Source organism: Dendropsophus ebraccatus, chromosome 14, assembly GCF_027789765.1.
Source record: "Dendropsophus ebraccatus isolate aDenEbr1 chromosome 14, aDenEbr1.pat, whole genome shotgun sequence".
NCBI lineage: Eukaryota > Metazoa > Chordata > Amphibia > Anura > Hylidae > Dendropsophus > Dendropsophus ebraccatus.
Genome location: NC_091467.1, coordinates 57,985,041 through 58,004,761, shown reverse-complemented (window position 1 = coordinate 58,004,761; position 19,721 = coordinate 57,985,041). Strand labels below are relative to the sequence as shown.

General features: G+C 44.6%; 1 protein-coding gene across 5 annotated transcripts in view; it reads left to right on the top strand.

The window, feature by feature from the left end:
* Positions 1 to 19,721, top strand: part of SEPTIN9 (septin 9) — a 191,159-nt gene that overhangs the window by 168,285 nt on the left and 3,153 nt on the right. For all 5 annotated transcript variants that reach the window (XM_069951615.1, XM_069951614.1, XM_069951618.1 and 2 more), the window contains 7 exons: positions 3,050 to 3,247; positions 4,952 to 5,080; positions 5,260 to 5,341; positions 5,951 to 6,088; positions 10,063 to 10,180; positions 11,821 to 11,916; positions 13,640 to 13,736. In XM_069951615.1, coding sequence (XP_069807716.1) covers positions 3,050 to 3,247; positions 4,952 to 5,080; positions 5,260 to 5,341; positions 5,951 to 6,088; positions 10,063 to 10,180; positions 11,821 to 11,916; positions 13,640 to 13,736 — 858 coding nt within the window. The remainder of the gene's footprint in view (positions 1 to 3,049; positions 3,248 to 4,951; positions 5,081 to 5,259; positions 5,342 to 5,950; positions 6,089 to 10,062; positions 10,181 to 11,820; positions 11,917 to 13,639; positions 13,737 to 19,721) is intronic.

Here is a 19,721-nt window from a genome sequence, read left to right as displayed (position 1 = left end):
TCATAGAATGTGGCTTTGTGCATACTTATAGTGTGGTGTGAATATGATCGTATTTATAGAGTGTTGTCCTATCAAGACGACCCACAAAAATGTTACGGACATTCAGGAAACAGGTTTGCCTCGTTTACAGAGATATTATGTCTTATTACACATTGAATCTTTCCACAAGAGCCTCCCCTGCTGCCTTATAAAATGTTCTTAGAGGCTACTTTTGGGTAGTGTACATCTAGGTGAGAGATTGTTGACTGCTACATGTGCCTTGACACCTTCTAAGCATTTTGCCCAGTTGATAGATCGCACATCAGTTAGGTTGGAGTATAGAGGCCATGTGTCGAGTGCTTTAATCCTGTCTTGGCTGTGGAATGATGCACTGCTTCCCCCTGCTGGTGTGATTATGTGGAGGGACACACTGCCCCCTGCTGGTGTGATGATGTGGAGGGACACACTGCCCCCTGCTGGTGTGATGATGTGGAGGGACACAATGCCCCCTGCTTGTGTGATGATGTGGAGGGACACACTGCCCCCTGCTGGTGTGATGATGTGGAGGGACACAATGCCCCCTGCTTGTGTGATGATGTGGAGGGACACACTGCCCCCTGCTGGTGTGATGATGTGGAGGGACACACTGCCCCCTGCTGGTGTGATGATGTGGAGGGACACACTGCCCCCTGCTGGTGTGATGATGTGGAGGGACACACTGCCCCCTGCTGGTGTGATGATGTGGAGGGACACACTGCCCCCTGCTGGTGTGATGATGTGGAGGGACACACTGCCCCCTGCTGGTGTGATGATGTGGAGGGACACACTGCCCCCTGCTGGTGTGATGATGTGGAGGGACACACTGCCCCCTGCTGGTGTGATGATGTGGAGGGACACACTGCCCCCTGCTGGTGTGATTATGTGGGGAGGACACACTGCGCCCTGCTGGTGTGATGATGTAGGAGCCATCAAATGACAATCGGTCACCCCTAGTAGAGATACGAGAACACTAACAGCTCAGTGATATATACAGGACATCCTGCAGCCACATGTGTTGTCTCTCATGGCTTCCAGCTGCAGGTAATGCTCCCCACACACAGAAAGGGATTCCCAGCAATGTCTCCTCCAGATTGAAACGCTTCCCTGGCTGCCCTGTTGCCATATTTATTGCCACTCAAACACTTATGTCACAGCTGGGTCTACCAGTGTGCAGGATTTACAGGCCCAGGTGTAACATCTGTGGGCAAATGTGCTGCAGGACGTCATATGTAACCAGTACCCTCTATACCCAACCGTATCTCATCTTGTATCCAAGCTAGAAGAACCCATTAGAGTACTAGAGCCTCCTTTCATATCATTATGTTCACACATAAAAGGTTTCATTCCATTCCAACAACTTCCCGGTGCATTATTTTTACTTTTTTTTTCTTCTTGTCACTGAGTGTATATGATACTAAGGGAATAGTAGCAACTAATATGGTCACCATATACAATTTGCCCCCTAACTTTCCTATTATACTACCCTCTTTCCCTGAAAATAAGACATCCCCTGAAAATAAGATCGGTGTTCCCTTCCGCGGTCGTCACTTTTAAATGTGCAGGAAAAGGCATCGAGGCCTGTCGCCTGCCGCGTCCACTGTGTCCTCTGCTGCCAGATGAAGAGCTGCACAGTCTTCTGTTATACTGTCGCCTGCCACCATACTGTACGCTGTCCCTGCTGTGCTGTACGAGTGTGCTGTGGTGAGCTCCCCCTGGTGGCTGGAAGCTGCCATATCATACTCTCTGACCCTGCTGTGCATGTGATATGCGAATTCTTCTTCATAAAAAAACATGACATTCCCTGAAAATAAGATGTAGTGCATCTTTGGGAGCAAAAATGAATATAAGACACTGTAAACACACGGTAAAAACTTGTAATGTCGGTGAAGGGGTGAATCTTGACAACCCATGTGATCTGTGATAGTGATACTTGTAGAAGTAGTTCTTGTTTAGAGGACAAGGCTTTTTACACTCATTCAGCGTCCGCTTCATGCCAAGTCTTGTACTTGGCAGAATTACATCTTTTGTTATTAATGTGTCTGGTCCCATTGTATAAAATAGAACTCTTAGAGGGAAGGCCGGTCGTATAAGTTTCCATTACAATCCAGTCACACATACAGGCAGATACTAATGGACATAGGAAAGTGTAGGTTAGTATTTTCCTTTCTCCTGGTATGTACATCCATTATTCCCCAGGCTATCCAATACACCCAGAGGCCATGTTCACACGTTGTAATACAACGGTCATTGTTTAATGGGGCCGTGGTTTTGTCAAACAACGGCCACTGTATTATGTGCTCCTCCAGCCAATGCATTATCGGCCGTAGGAACGTTATTTCCCCCCCCCCATACAAGCCTGCTGGTCAAGCGGATGTGAAAAATAATTAGCTATTTACTTTCATTCACACCACGGCCGGCCAAACGGCCACGCACTGTGTGTGAACGGTCTTCTACGGCCATTGTTCGCAAACTGCGGCCATAGGAAATGCACATGTTCATTATTTTGTACAGTTGCAGGGAACAACGTCCATGCACAACAATGGCCGTTATTCTATTGAAATCGATGAATTCGGAAACATACGGCCGTTGCGTTCAATGACCACTACAGCCTTAGTTTCTCAAATTCATTACAGCAGGTGAACATAGCCAAAATGTGCCCGCTTGGCGGTCTCTAAATGTACGGATCTTGCTGCCTCTCGTTCCTTCAGTTCAGGCTACATGATCACCTATAAGAGCCCACCATGTCCTACATCCCCCATTCAGCAAGGATAAGGGGATGGTATTGAGGGTGCGGTATAGAGAGCAAGGTAACCGTCAGCGATTCCTCCACGCAGGTGTTATGTGCCAGTATATGATGATGTTGTTGGCAGCGGGCTGTTTGCACACCTAATAACCTTCATTCACCTCCCCTGGTTACACCAACACCGGGCAGCAGCCTGCAGATGAATGTCCTCCTGATAAGAGACCTGTTTATTGTCCACATACGGCTTCTACAGGTGACGTTCATGCTCTCTCTCTCTCTATTCTACAGTTATTGAGGACACCCAACCTTACGGCGTCACCATGACGGACATGATCAGGGATGCGGGGGTCAAGCAGCCCCTTCCTACCAGGGGAGTGGGCGATAAGCCAGCTACGGATTTCGGATACGTGGGGATAGACGCCATTCTGGAACAGATGAGGAAAAAGGCCATGAAGCAAGGTTTTGAGCTGAACATCATGGTGGTCGGTATGTATCTCGATATGCTTCCTGTTAGTATAGTCGTCTTATGCTCATGCCTGGTTTAGTGCATTACACAGAATGTAGAGTATGGCTGACTTGTGCTGTTATAGCAGATTTATATGTCCGCGTATTGTCAGCATTTCAGCAAATATTATATTTCAGCAGTAATTCTATTACTATCTATCCTTTTCCACCTGGGTCTCGCACAGCACATTCAGTGCACATAGAGGTCTTTTTGGTGAATTCACTTTTTTTCCCTTTAAACTCCATTCTACGCCTATAGAGGCAATTTTTGATTATCTTGAGACAATGAGGCATTTTATTTTCTGTACAGAGCCCTATTCCCTGCCGGCTTTAAAACTAGGATTCCTCTGAAATGCTGCAGCAATTCCATTGAATCATTCATTATTTTACAATGGTAACCTGAAGTTGTTTCAAGCTGCCAATGGTTTGGCAGGTTCCCTTTAAAGGACAACTCCAGCCAAAATGTATTTTTTTTAAATGTTATTTCATAAGCTAGACAAATTCCGAATGTACTGTAGTTATGGTTTCTCAAAAAAAAAAAAAAAAAAAAAACACGTCACGACCTGGTTTATACCAGAAGTGTCCAGCAGGGGGCGCAGTATATGTATACATTACATGTAAAAAAATAACAGAGTCCTTCCTGTGCTTCCGGCAAAAAAGTCAGCGACTAGTGCGCGCCCCCCCCCCCCCCCCCCCGCCAAGCTTGTGTGTTGTGTTTTGCTGTTTTAGAAAAACAAAACATTTTGGGGACAATTCACTAAAACAGTTTAATTTTTACACAGTACTGATCAGGCAGACATCATCCCATGTAATAACGATCAGCCGATGAGCTGATCATCAGCTGATCATTGCCTTTGTGCTAGTTTAAAAATCATTGACCATATAGAAAATATCAGTACTTGCCTCTCCAGGCTCCCCCCCCAGTGTCCTCCTGCCTTCTCCCAGCTCACCACAGCCGCTGCTGACACTTCCTAACCTTTCTGTGCAATGGTGGCGATATTCCGTCTTGGCCAGTGATTGTCTGGCTGAGCGGCCTGTCACTACAGAGACTGCTTCAGAAGTGCCAGTTGCGGCAGGAGGACACCAGGGAGCGTGGAGAGGTAAGTAGTAACTTTGTTATTTTCTATGTACAGCAAGGACTGCACAGACATGATTAACGATTCACTCAAGCCGTGTAATAGTAAGCACCAATCTAACATAGAAAATTGTGCTGTGTAATACGGCCCTTAGATGGGAAGTCTTCAAGTGCACCAGATACTGGCTAACACATCTGTAGTCTTGTCTTCTTTTTGTGTCTCCATATAACATTTTTATAGCCGTGTGAAGGGATATATTAGTTCCTGGGGGAGAGCTGTAGTTTTTATTGCCACTATTTGGGGGATTCATAAATGTTTGATCTTTTTTGGAGGCAATTCTGACTTAAATTGTTTTTTTTCTTATCTCTCTAAAATCTTAAAATGTCTCTTCTTTTATAGTTCTTTTTTTTTTTTTTTTTTTTGGGGGGGGGGGGGTAGGGTCACAGTTGAGCAAAAAGAAAAAAATCGACCTCTTTGGAGATTGGAAGGGAAGGGTGCCATTTTCTTGTACTGAAACATCCATAAAGAAAAGATGTCTGTTTAAAGTGCTGTGATAGTCTGCTGGTAATTTTGTTCACATACATATGTATATTCTTTGTCGTTATCGCAGGTCAGAGCGGTCTCGGGAAGTCTACATTAATAAACACCCTCTTCAAATCCAAAGTCAGCAGGAAATCCGTGCAACCCACAGCCGAGGAGCGGATCCCCAAAACTATAGAAATTAAGACTGTCACCCACGGTAATATATGGGGGGGCATGGATTGTAGTGTCTTAGGATAGTATTGTGAGTGGAGAAGGTTTGAGGTCAGGGCTCAGTTGCACCCCCATACATTTGGTTGACGTCTTTTATATACCTCCCCCCAACCCCCAGAAAAAAAAAAACTGTTCCTAACTTAATATTTTGGTATTTTCTTTCAGATATTGAGGAGAAGGGAGTGCGTATGAAGCTTACAGTTATTGACACTCCAGGATTTGGAGACCACATAAATAATGAGAACTGGTAATGGGCTAAATGGAACCTCTGTTCTATATTGTCCTGTTGGTAGATATACAAGACCATATTAAAGGGGTATCCCACTCAAACATAACTTTTGATATGGTGAGTCCAATAATTCCTTCCATACGTGTTATTTATTCAGTCTACTTCCCCCAGTTCTGAGCTGCTGCTTTCTGCTAAAAACACAAAAATCTGTGTGTGAGCTTTTCTCTGCGCCCCCTCCCTTCGAGACGGCTGATGTAAACAAGTCCCTATCTGCAACTTTGTAATAACTTTTTAATGCTGGGAGGGATAATCACAGTGTATTTATCAGCAACTCCACCTTAGTTGAACCCTCCCAGCATTACAAAGAAGCTAGAGAGAGAAAGGCTAACACATAGATTTTTGTGTCTTCAGCAGAAAGCTGCAGCATAGAACTGGGGGAAGGAGACTGAATAGATTATAAGTATGAAAGGAATTGTTAGTCTCACCATGGGCAGCAAAATATGGAAAGTTATGTTTGAGTGGAAAACACAAATGCTTGTAGCATTTTAATGTAAAGTGAGATATTCTGTATGCAATCTGCATTGTGTGTCATATACTGATATACTTTTCTGTTCTGTGTCTTGCCAGCTGGCTGCCCATTATGAAGTTTATTAATGACCAATATGAGAAGTATCTACAGGAGGAGCTAAATATCAATCGCAAGAAGCGGATCCCTGATTCCCGGGTGCACTGCTGTATATACTTCATCCCAGCCACAGGACACTCGTAAGTGATTGATGCTTGGTAGCGTCATCCGTAACCAGTAGCCAGTTCATTTCCTTCCACAATACAAATGACTGTAAGTGTCAAATCAATCAAGTTGCAATTCTGCAACCTCAGAGCTAAACTCACCGAACATACCCTTAGGGTAGCTTCACATGTACCGTTCCCGCAGCAGATACGCAGCGGATTTTACATTGCGGATTTAATGCTGTGTTCATTCATTTAGTCAAATCTGCTGTGTATCTGTAGCTGAAAATTTTTGGGAGGGCTTGTAAAAAAAAAAAAAAAAAATTCCTCCATATTCTCTTAAAAAAAAAAAAAAAAAAAGAGAAGATCCCAGATTTATTAAAAGGTGTAAAATATAGACTGGTGTAAACTGCCCGTAGCGACCAATCACAGCTCCTCATTCATGTTACCAGAGCTGAAAGCTGAGCTGTGATTGGTTGCTATGGGCAGTTTACACCAGTCTACATTTTACACCCTCTGATAAATCTCCCCCTATAAGTATACAGTCGGGGGACTGAGTTGTCATTTCTTCCACTGTGTGACAGGAGCTGTATAAGCACCATCAGTAACTTTAAATAGAGTCTCTACCCCCATGGGAAGAACTTGCGTGAAATAGTCATCATACAGTTTAAGGCTATGTTCACACTTCGTAAGTTCAGCAGAAATCACGGCTGTTGTTACAACGGCCGTGATTTCTGCAGTACTTACGTAGTGCTGCAGGCTGAGGAAATCCAGGCCGAAGTGTATACACATAGTATACACTCCAGCCGGGATCCCTAGTGGCACCGCAAGAAACTGACATGTCAGTTTTCTGTAGCCGCTATTCAATGAATAGCGGCTGCAGAAAACCCTGTCAGTTCACACAATGGAGCGTGCGGCATCGGCCCCACGCTCCATTGTGTGCAGTGGAGAGTTATGATGGCAGGCGCACACAGAAGCGCACGCATCAGAACTCAGCGGCGCTAAAGATCATCTGGCCGGTACTGTAGTACTGGCTGGGATGATCTTTTCTTAGACTGGCCATTCCGTGACCCGGCCGGTCTCATACAGCGTTTGAACATAGCCTAAACATACAGGAGTTTCCAGCTCCTGAGATGGTGATCTCATTAAGAGCACAGAAGCACAATATAATTTCTAGGGGGGTCAACATGAGATCACGTGAACCAGATGAAAGGAACTACCGTCTGATTGTGTGTATGGATATTCTACCTTCTATGGAGGGCACCTGGCACAGCTGTTTATAAATTCCCGTAATATATTGGGTTGTTCTAGACTAAGGGCCCTATTCCACCGGACGATTATCGTTCGCATAATCGTTAACGATTAATGATCTCAAATGACCGCTATTGCGAAAGACCTGAAAACGTCCACCGGACGATTATCGTTCGCATAATCGTTAACGATTAATGATCTCAAATTACCGCTATTGCGAAAGACCTGAAAACGTCCACTCATTTCCATGGAACGATAATCGTTACTTATGATCACATTCGCGATCGTTTGTTCTTCGCTATTTCTTCGCATCTAATGCGAACGACGTCTTATTCAATGCAAACGATTTGCGAATGTTTTGCGAATGAGCAACGATAAAAATAGGTCCAGGTCTTATAAAGCGATCAACGATTTCTCGTTCGGTCGTTAATCGTTAACTGCATTTCAACCGAACGATTATCGTTTTGATTCGAACGATAATCTGAACGATAATCGTCCGGTGGAATACGGCCCTAAGACGTGTTTTGTCATCACATGGATCTGCAATATAAACGTGTATGGGATTAGGTCAGACACATTGTGATTTGTTGGCTATGTGTTGTGCCTACTGCATGTCTCCATGTTACATAGCTGGCTTTTTACTAATGTCTTTCTACCACATGTTCCTAGGATCTACCTTGCTTTTATATATTTTTCCCTGGACATTCCCTCCATGCAGCCAGAACAGTAGGCTGTAAATGGAGGGATGAATAGAAAGTACTAGGGGGAGATTTATCAAACATGGTGTAAAGTGAAACAGGCCCAGTTGCCCCTAGCAACCAATCAGATTCCACCTTACATTTTCCAGAGAGTCTGTGAGGAATGAAAGGTGGAATTTGATTGGTTGCTGGGGGGCAACTGAGCCATTTCTACTTTACACCAGTTTGATAAATCTCCCCCGTAGTGTCCAGGGAACTAGGTCTAGTTAGGGTCGTTCCCTAAGGCCCCTATTCCACCGGACGATTATCGTTCGGATTATCGTTAAATCGTTTGAATCTAAACGATAATTGTTCGGTTGAAATGCAGTTAACGATTAACGACCGAACGTTGATCGCTTTATAAGACCTGGACCTATTTTTATCGTTGCTCGTTCGCAAAACATTCGCAAATCGTTTGCATTGAATGAGATGTTGTTCGGTCGTTCACAGTAGATACGAACGCAATAGCGAAGAAAAAACGATCGCAAATACGATCATAAGTAACGATTATCATTCCATGGAAATGAGTGAACGTTTTCAGGTCTTTCGCAATAGTGATCGTTTGAAATCGTTAATCGTTAACGATTATGCGAACGATAATCGTCCGGTGGAATAGGGCCCTAATGCTTCTGTGGTCGGCATCCCCTATTTTTTGGTCTGTGGTAGAATTAGAGATCTTTCCTCTGAAAACAAACCTCAATGTTTAGCCTGCCGGGTTTACCTATAAAACGGGAAATCTGTATATCGTATAGGAGGAACTGAGAGCTGCAACACATATGACACATTTTACTATATAAATGTTTATTATATTCTTTATTTAGGTTTTATTCTTTAAGATGTACTTTTTTTCAGATCAACTGGCACAAGAAAGCTGTATAGATTTGTAAATTACTTCTATTTAAAAATCTCACTCCTTCCAGAACTTATCAGGTGCTGTATGTCCTGCAGGAACTGTCCAGATCAGCAGCAGATCCCTATAGAAATCCCAAACCTGTATGGACAGTTCCTGTCACTGACAGAGGTGGCAGCAGAGAGCACTGTGTCAGACTGGAGAGAATAAACCACTTCCTGCAGGACATACAGCAGCTGATAAGTAGTGGAAGACTTGAGATTTTTAAATAGAAATAATTTACAAATCTATATAACTTTTTGGTACCAGTTGATCTGAAATTTTTTTTTTACCGGAGTTCCCCTTCAATTTTAGCTTAAACCCCCAGTCCCTGCTGTTGTGCGATACTTGCTTGCATCTAGCCACAGGGGAAATTGCCATTCAGCCAATCACTGCTGTAGCATTGACTCGCCCCATCAAGTCAATGCATTTTTATCATGAGAAAGCAGTTTGAAGCTCTCCCCCCTATCTTCATGGTTGTCTATGGAGAGGGGAGGGGTGGAGGAAGATGAGGCACCAAAACAGGACAACAAAGAGTTTATTTACAGCTACATCACTGGGCTGTCTACTCTGAAGTCAGCCCTGACCTCTCTAACCTCTGAATAGAGGCTTTCACACAGGTCCTGCTGTGTAAATCTTTGTTCTCTGCTCTCTGCTGCCACTAATCTCCCTCCTCCCCCCTCCCCTCTCAATAGAACAGACAGGGGCATGTGTGACTATTGATTTCTGCAAAAAAAATAAAATAAAAAGTATATATATATATATATATATATATATATATATATATATATATATATATATAATTACACACACACACACATACGACAGTGTCACTTTAAGGACATGTAAAAATAATTCTCGCTCAGCCCCTTTAACATGGCTGGCCTTACTTCTTGATCTCTCCTAAGTTGGATAACAATAGTATTTGGCTCAGTGGCTCCACTGTAAGAAGAGTTAATGTTTGGCTCCTTTACGGCCAGATGAATCGAACCCCTAAGGGGATTTATAGACATAGTTTTTATAGAGCAGCACGGATTGATTTTATCTCAGTCACCAGAAGACTCTGTTCTGTTTCCTTTCTGCACCGTAGAGAGAAGTCTTATTAATCTGCCCTCAAACTATTGTTTTTCCAGACTCCGACCTTTGGACATCGAGTTCATGAGACGTCTGAGCAAGGTGGTGAATATTGTGCCGGTCATTGCCAAAGCGGACACCTTAACCCTAGAAGAGAGAGACTATTTCAAGCAGAGAGTAAGTGGCAATCCATGATGATGGGAGATGTGGGAAATGTCTCCAGAATTCCACCGATGTCAGCGTTTCCACAACGATCCCCGATATATGCCGTTCTCAATGGAAATGGCTGCTCTGCACAGACAGTATATAGTGTATGCTGGGCGGCTATCACCGGTGGCAGCGGCAGCTTAGCATATGTTGTCCAAACGCTGACAGTGACTAAGATTGGGAGGCCCGAGAACCAGCAGCTGCAGTGGCACAGTATGTGGCACTGTTATGTCCCACCCAGTAGCAGCCTAGATTCATAGTTTATCCTGGACAACCCCTTTTAAAGGTGTCTATAGTTTTTAAAGGGGTTTATACAAATTAAGGCTATGATCAGACCTTGTAAGAGACTGGCCGTTCCGTGACCCGGCCGGTCTCAGAAAAATCATCCCGGCCGGTACTGCAGTACTGGCTGGATGATCTTTAGCGCCTCTGAGTTCTGATGCGGGGGAATCTGTGCGCGCCAGCATCAGAACTCCCCACTGTACACAATAGAGCGAGCGGCCGGAGCCGCTCGCTCCATAGTGTGCACTGACAGAGTTTTCTGCGACCGCTATTCATTGAATAGTGGCCACAGAAAACTGACATGTCAATTTCTTGTGGTGCCGCTAGGGATGCCAGACGGAGTGTATACCGTGTGTATACACTCGGTCCAGGATTCCATAGACGGCAATGTTATGTATATTTTCGTATTAATCATGGCCGTTGTTGCAGTCGGCAACAACGGCCGTAGTTTTACGAAAATATACGTAGTGTGAACATAGTAATTGTACATGTAGGGTTTTGACATGCCCCAAATCTTTGTCGCTGTGGGAGGTTGAAGGGGTAGTTCAGCATGTTTTTCTTCTTAAATGAACTGGTGCCAGAAAGTTTTATATAGATTTGTAATTAACTTATTAACAATTAAAAAATCTTAAGTCTTCCAGTACTTATCAGCTGCTGTATGTCCTGCAGACAGTGGTGTATTCTTTCCTGTCTGACACACTGCTCTCTGCTGCCACCTCTGTCCATGTCACGAACTGTCCAGAGCAGAAGCAAATCCCCATAGAAAACCTCTCCTGCTCTCCAGACTGGAAAGAATACACCACTTCCTGCAGGATGTACAGCAGCTGATAAGTACTGGAAGACTTTTTTTTTTTTTGCTAAACTACCCCTTTCACCACTGCCAGACACTTATGGCAGCAGCTTTCTTCCTTAATCCCTGTAGCCTGATACCTTTTAATAGCCCCTTTTTTCAATCTCTAGACTCATAGGTCTATAGGGCTCTTTATCAGGCCTAAATTATCTTGAAAACTTGTCACTTTTTTTTATCTTCTAGCTATTAAAAGGTGTCCGCTAATGAGGCGTCTCGTTTTTTTTTTTGTTTTTTTTGTAATAATCCAATCTAATGGGTAACATAGTACAAAGATGTTTTTTGCTGAGCGGAAGCTTTTATTAGTTCTTATACCGTTATATATGTTTCCTGCATGTTACTTGGTAAGAAGAGCGTTACCTCAGCCGTGCCTGTCACTTCCTGTATACACTAAGCTATAGTTCTGCACAGTTCCGGACATCATCTTGTAGACGTTGTGAAAAGCCTCCCCATCCAAATCACCTCTCTCCTTGACCCATAGATCCGTGCCGATCTCCAGAACAATGGGATAGATATTTACCCACAGAAGGAGTTTGATGAGGACGCAGAAGACAGACTGGTGAACGAGAAGATCAGAGTAAGTGACTGATCAGAAGGGTCATTCATTGAGAAATTCTGGAGTTACTGCTTTAACTGTAAAGAACACTTCCTCATAGAGAAAAAGAATCTAGAGTTAAAATGAGCATTGTTGGTTGTATTAGCACTAGAGATGGGCACAACTCGAGCATGCTTAGGTCTGTATGAACTCAAGCATGCGTGCGTTGGCTGCAGAAGTTTGATGCAGTCCTAGGAACTCCTGGAAAACATGGATACTGCCTATGGCTGTATCCATTGTTTTCAGACAGCCTTAGGGCTGCATTCTTCTGCAGCCACCGGTAATCAAATGCTGCATGGACGGACCCAAGTATGCTCCGGTTACATTCATCTCTCATTACCACCAAAGCTTTCATCCATAGTCCCATTGATCATGAGTAGTTCAGGTGTCTTTTTTTTCATGGAAGTCTGTTCTGTTGTGTGATGAGAGCTCTGGTTCTCATCCCCAAAAATTAAGGCAGCTTTCTGATACCAACTTTTGGAGGAAGCTTTCTCTTTGTGTCTGTGTCTTATGACATGGCTGGGAATATAGACAACTCTCCAGAAGAAAAGTTTTACCCATCCCAAGAGACTACTGTTTTGGGGTTACTGCCCTTCATCAGAACAGGGCCTCTCTGCAGCTATCCAGCACTCAGCTCTGTACTGATGAGGGGCAATAACCCTGAAACCACTATCTACAGATGGGACTGTTTTTCTGGAGAGTTGTCTAGCATGGCTTACATTCCCAGTCATGTCATAAGGCTTCTCATCTGAGTCACTGACTTGAAACGAAAGCACCCCTGGCTTCAGAGATCTGCTTTGCATATTCTCCTTCCTGCAATTCCCATCGGGTTATAACCCCCATGACATAATATAAGGATTATCCCCTGGTCAGGTGGGCCGTGCAGTTGTTTTTGTATATTGATCAGGACAAAAGCATTATAGCTTTTGAAATATTATAGCTTTCTATTGCCTTTTATGTGGTTTTACCTCACCATAGTAAACACCATTCTTTAGTAATATAGATGTATGAAAGTACTCTGGGTATTGCCAGCTGGATAATATAGTCAAGTCTCCATGTTATACTGTTAAAGTACTATGGGGGAGATTTATCAAACATGATGTAAAGTGAGACTGGCTCAGTTGCCCCTAGCAACCAATCAGATTCCACCTTTCATTCCTCTCAGACTCTTTGGAAAATGAAAGGTGGAATCTGATTGGTTGCCGGGGGCAACTGAGCCAGTTTCACTTTACACCATGTTGGATAAATCTCCTCCTAGGTGTTTAAAGAGTACCTGTCATTAAAAATAACTTTTGATAGGTCATCAGGCATGTTAAGTTATTGATCACAGCGGGTCTCACTGCTGTAATCAGGAGTTATAGCCAGGGAGAGAGTGCGGTGGCCGTGCCATTCACTTCTCGGCTGTATCTCTTGAGCGGCTTTTTCCAACAATGTAAGTCTATGAGGCATCATTGTCTGAATTAGTGAGAATTAGTGTCGCTGCTGCTGCACTGTCTCTCCAGCTATATCTCTTGATCACATTGGGTCTCGGCAGCGACACCCACTGCGAATAATACCTTGTGACATTCCTGATGACATGTCCTATGTTAGCTGCTCTTTCATACAAAGCATGTGTTAGTACCCCGGGATGACACATGGATCTGTAAAGGTTATTCTCTTCCTGAATTATTATATTGCTTTAACTGCAATGGTCCTATTCTTTCAGGAAATGATTCCCTTTGCCGTGGTAGGCAGCGATCAAGAATACCAGATCAATGGTAGGAGGATACTGGGACGGAAAACAAAGTGGGGGACCATTGAAGGTGAGGAATTAGATCTAGTTTAATAATGTCACAACAGGTTCCTTCTCTTGTATATTAAACTACTGAGACTAATTCAATGTAAAGCTACCCTAAACTGAGGAGGTGGGGCTGTTAAGCTTAGAGGTCCTGGTCTCCTATTGTAGGCAGAGCATAGAAAGGCTGGCTTTTTTCTCGGCCAGATACAGGTTTGAGGCATCCGAGCTATGTCTGTCTATGGTCTTTATGGGTCTGAAAGTCGGAATACAGACCATGCAGTGCTCTCTAGGAGAAAAGTATGTCAAGCAGATCTCCTCCAGAGGGAACAGAGCTGGCACTCTAGTGCCACCTACTGGACAGAGCTTCTATGTCAGTCAGTGCTCATGCTTCGAAACATCACTAGAGATGATCAAATCTTCTCCAGAAGGAAGAGGACCTGTCGGTAGACCTCTGTTTGGAGGAATTTGCCCCTTTTCACCATAGAGCAGGCAGATGTGAATGTGAAGGGTAAGGTGTCTCCTTGGAGAGACTGCCGTGAGAGTCTTACAGGAGATATCGTCAGTCCTTATAGATTAGAGTCATCCTTTAGATGAAAAGTTATTGCTTTGACAAGCCTGTGCTGAGGGCAAGAAACAGAAGGAGCGCCCTATGAGTCCTGCTTTATTGGACACTTTTATAGTAGCCGTCTCCTACAATGCGCTCTGCACTATTTCTTTCACATAGGTAGTAGATTTTTTGTTCTCATTGCTCTGCAGCAAATACAGTGATCCCTCAGCATACGATATTAATTGGTTCCAGGACGACCATTGTATGTTGAAAATATTGTATCCTGAGGCCATTATAAGTTGAGAGATCACTGTACTACACTCTGAGGATTATTTACCATTGATATAGGGCTAAAAACCAATATAAACTGTGTGAATACTTTGCATTACTTATACCTTGTATTGATTCACGGCCATTGTTATACTCTAGAGCTGCATTCACAATTCTGCAAGCTGAAATTGGTCAAAGAGAATACATAGAGGTAAAATAACATTCAGCTCACTAGGCATGCTGGAAAATGACAGCTCTGAAGCCCACAGAATTATAAATGCACCTCTGGACTTTGCATGTAGCTTTGTTCTGTTTGAACACTGTGAAATAACCCAGATGTGCACTAGAGACCCGCCATACGTGTAACAGGGAATAAAACTGGGGCGTGGAACCATTGTTTAAGATGGGAACTGGTGTAACGTCTCAGCAATCTGCCGTTCTCTCTATAGTGATATGACTGGTAAAGCAGCAGAACGGCTGCTGTTGTTTTAACGTTTCTTTGGTTACTTTATTTCCAATGAGGAGTGTAATGTGGGAAGAAGCTCAGACTGATCCTTGGGTTACAGTATTGTATGCAGCCACTACGTCTTCCTCAGTCTGCACAATCCATTAAGGGTTAACAGGCAGGGTCGGTTCCAGGTTTTTGTGGGCCCTCAGCGGGCCCCTCATCCGTTCACTATGCACCCATCATCCACACACTATGCACAATCACTAACACCACTAACATACACAAACACACATTACTAACACTGACTGACTGACACTCTGAGACACTGACATGCTGCACTTACAGCTCAGTCTTCTCCCTCTTCCCGCCTGTCGGGCTGCTCTACTATAAGGTTGCGGACCTGCCGGTCATGTGATCAGGTCCTTCATCCTTTTCTCTCTCTCTGTAGGGCCTGCTCTTTCTGTGTCTTCTGATGTTCAGACGCCTCACCCTGCACGACAGTGAGCAGGCTGAACATTAGAACTCCGGGTAAGCCCTGTGCTGATGCTGGCCCTGTTAACAGGGTTGAATGTATATAGCAAACTCTGTTATTAACCCATAACTATACGCTGATTCTTAATACAGCATTCACATACAGCTATGTTGTGGGAATGAGCCCCCTGTCCCATAATATAGTGTACTATACACACTGCAGCAGTGGCTGAGATCAGAGCTAACGCTGATCCCAGTTAATAGCGTACATGGTGTCCAAAGAGTTTAACTGAGGCCTAATAGGTTGTATGTGACCCATCAAAAATTTCAAGGGCTTTTCTCATAATTGGCTCTTGACACGTTTCCATAGGGATAGGGAGGTATCCGACCATTGGGACCATTTGCGTCTCTCTGGTTGAATGAACATTTCTGCTGTCACACCATTCAATTTTATGGGATTAATAAAGATGGCTGTATACAGTGCTTAGCACATAGAGGGGAATAGAGCAGGAGCTCTTTCAACTTGAGAGACACATGTCCATATTCATGTGATCAGGGGGTGCTCCAACACTCAGGACATTGTGCCTTCTTTACCTAGTCATATATACCCCCATGTCTCCAAATAGTCATAGCCCCGGGAATCTCATGATTAAAATTGGTTAGCCAGGATTAAAAAAAAAAAATAAAAAAATGGAATGGTACTACCCCTTTAAGGAAGTAACCTTCAGGTCCTGTCCAGACAGCTATGTCGTGCTATGTTCTCAGTCTTCCATTATCTGCCCTCATCTTTTACGTATTGCAGCTATCAGCATTGTGGCTCCTCTATATACGCAATGCTCTTGCGCTGTAACCGGCCTAACACATGATCTGCGGCGTGCATCTCCTGCCACGTCTGTACTTTTTCACTTCAGATCGAGGTTACTTACGCACCCCTCTCCTCCCACCACCCCCTCTTTCCATCCTGCAGGCTCACGTTGTTCTTTGGCCTCAGACAGGCAGCGTGTCCGAAAACCGAGGAGGACGCTTTAACTCTGTGTTAAACCAGAACAGTCCTATATGTAGTGTGTAAAGCAGAATCGTGAGACCAAATCCTTTCCTTTTTTTTTTTTTTTTTTTAGTCTAAAAACCTAAAAATTTTCTGCAAAAGAAACTTACTGTTTGTTTTTGTTAGTTCACGATTCCTCTGTGCTGCAGCCTTTCTTAAGTTTTATGGCGTTTTTGTTTTAGCCTTTGCACGGCTCTTGGCTGCCACCTGGTGGGCAAAGCTAGAATTGTTTTCTTTTTGTTTTTTTTTTTTAAATGCTTTACAAAGAATAAAAAATCTTTTTCTTCAAATCAACTGGTTTCAGAAAGTTATATAGATTTGTAATTTACTTCTATTTAAAAATCTCAAGTCTTCCAGAACTTATCAGCTGCTGTATGTCCTGCAGGAAATGGTGTTTTCTTTTTACAGTGCTCTCTGCTGACATCTCTGGCCGAGACAGGAGCTGACCAGTGCAGCAGTAAATCCCCATAGAAAACCTTTCCTGCTCTGGACAGTTCCTTTCTGAGACAGCAGAGAGCACTGTGTCAGACTGAAAAGAAAACACAATTTTCTGCGGGACATACATCAGCTGATAAGTATAGGAAGACTGGAGATTTTTAAATAAAAGAAAATTACCAATCTATATAACTTTCTGAAATCAGTTGATTTGAAGGAAAAAAGATTTTTTTGCTGGAGTACCCCTTTAATACCAGTGTCCCCCAACCTGTTGCAAAACTACAATTCCCATCATGGAAGCCAAAGGCTGTCAGGGCATGATGGGAGTTGTAGTATTGCAATAGCTGGGACATCGCAGATTAGTAAAAACTGATGTATAAGTAAATTTCTCTGTAGACTGTACCAGGGGCGTAGCTAATGTCTCCTGGGCCCTGGTGCGAGAGGCCAACTTGGGCCCCCCCCCCCCCTCCTTTCACGACCAAGTGATGCTATTGTTGTGTGTGTGTATATATATATATATATATATATATATATATATATATATATATATATATATATATATATATATACACAGTGGTGCCTTGGATTATGAGCATAATTCGTTCCAGGACCGTGCTTGTAATCCAAATCCACTCTTAAACCAAAGCAAATTTTCCTATAAGAAATCATGTAAATGCAGACAATTGGTTCCACACCCCAAATATATTTATTATTCTGTACTGTACAGTAATGGAGAGGATGGGAAACACAAGGGCGGACAGAGACTGCAGGGAGCATGAAGGAATGAGCAGGGCAGATGTGGGCACATACATGCAGCACTCTCTGTGGAGAGAGGGATTACAGCTATGGAGAGATTACCCCCCCCCCCCCCCACAGTCCTGTCCCCTGATGTAAGCCCCAGCCTGAAGGGGATCTGCTATGATTTGGAAGGTGTTTAGAGTACAGAGCTGTAGACCCCGCTATGCAGGCCATGCCCCTTCTCCACTCGCACTCCCACCCAATACAGGAAGTTCTTAAACCAAAGCAATGCTCTTAAACCAAGTCACAATTTTGAAAAACTGTGAGCTCTTAAACCAAAACGCTCTTAATCGAAGTTACTCTTAAACCAAGGTACCACTGTATGTATATATATATATATATATATATATATATATACACACACACACACACACACCCCAAGACAGATATTACCTATTACCGCCATACTGTTACCGACCAAATCCTGTATACTGAGACCAATATTACCAGTAATACCAGTATATAGGGAGGAAACATTACCGCCACACCACAACCACTACCATCACCACCATATTGTTACTGACCAAATCCAGTATACTAAATCACCTCATCCAGTCATATAGAGGTGGCCCCAGCTCTACACAGGCTCTATACACCATATACATTACAGTGCAGATATATCAGGTGACTCACAGGAGACGTCTTTTCTGATCGGAGTTCTTTCCTTTTCATCTTCTCCATCCGTCCTGGGCCGTTATGAGAACTTCTCAGAGCCACAAATCCACAGAATCTGCCAGACAGACATATTAGGCTCCTCACACTGGCACCATCCTCATCTCTATACACACTGCACATCTGTATTGGCCCCTTTACACCCTCATTTAGTGGGTAGCCTGACTCTATGTGACCTCCTAATAATATATGCCCCCCTCTGTGTATTCCCTCTCCCCTATGTTGCCCCCCCCAAATAGATGGCCCCCTCTACCCCCTCCCTTATAGATGGCCCCCTCTACCCCCTCCCTTATAGATGGTCCCCTCTCCCCCCACCCTCCCTTATGGATGGTCCCCTCTCCCCCCACCCTCCCTTATGGATGGTCCCCTCTCCCCCCCTCCCTTATAGATGGTCCCCTTCCCCCCCTCCCTTATAGATGGTCCCCTTTCCCCCCCTCCCTTATAGATGGTCCCCTTTCCCCCCTCCCTTATAGATGGTCCCCTTCCCCCCCTCCCTTATAGATGGCCCCCTCTCCCCCCACCCTCCCTTATAGATGGTCCCCTTCCCCCCCTCCCTTATAGATGGCCCCCTCTCCCCCCACCCTCCCTTATAGATGGTCCCCTTCCCCCCCCCCTCCCTTATAGATGGTCCCCTTCCCCCCCCTCCCTTATAGATGGTCCCCTTTCCCCCCCTCCCTTATAGATGGTCCCCTTTCCCCCCCTTTATAGATGGTCCCCTTCCCCTCCCCTCCCTTATAGATGGTCCCCTTCCCCCCCTCCCTAATAGATGGTCCCCTTTCCCCCCCTCCCTTATAGATGGTCCCCTTTCCCCCCCTTTATAGATGGTCCCCTTCCCCTCCCCTCCCTTATAGATGGTCCCCTTCCCCCCCTCCCTAATAGATGGTCCCCTTTCCCCCCCTCCCTTATAGATGGTCCCCTTTCCCCCCCTTTATAGATGGTCCCCTTTCCCCCCTCCCTTATAGATGGTCCCCTTTCCCCCCCCTCCCTTATAGATGGTCCCCTTTCCCCCCTCCCTTATAGATGGCCCCCTCTTTCCCCCCACCCTCATAGATGCCCCCCTCCTTTCCCCCCACCCTCATAGATGGCCCCCTCCTTTCCCCCCACCCTCATAGATGGCCCCCTCCTTTCCCCCCACCCTCATAGATGGCCCCCTCCTTTCCCCCCACCCTCATAGATGGCCCCCTCCTTTCCCCCCACCCGTACAGGCTGATAAAAAAACAAAACTTAACTCACCTGACATCGCGCTCCCACGTTGATCCTCACTCCTTCGGTCTGTCCCCGGCTGCTGCGCGGCTGCCGGGGGTGTCGCGTCTTATCCCCGGCA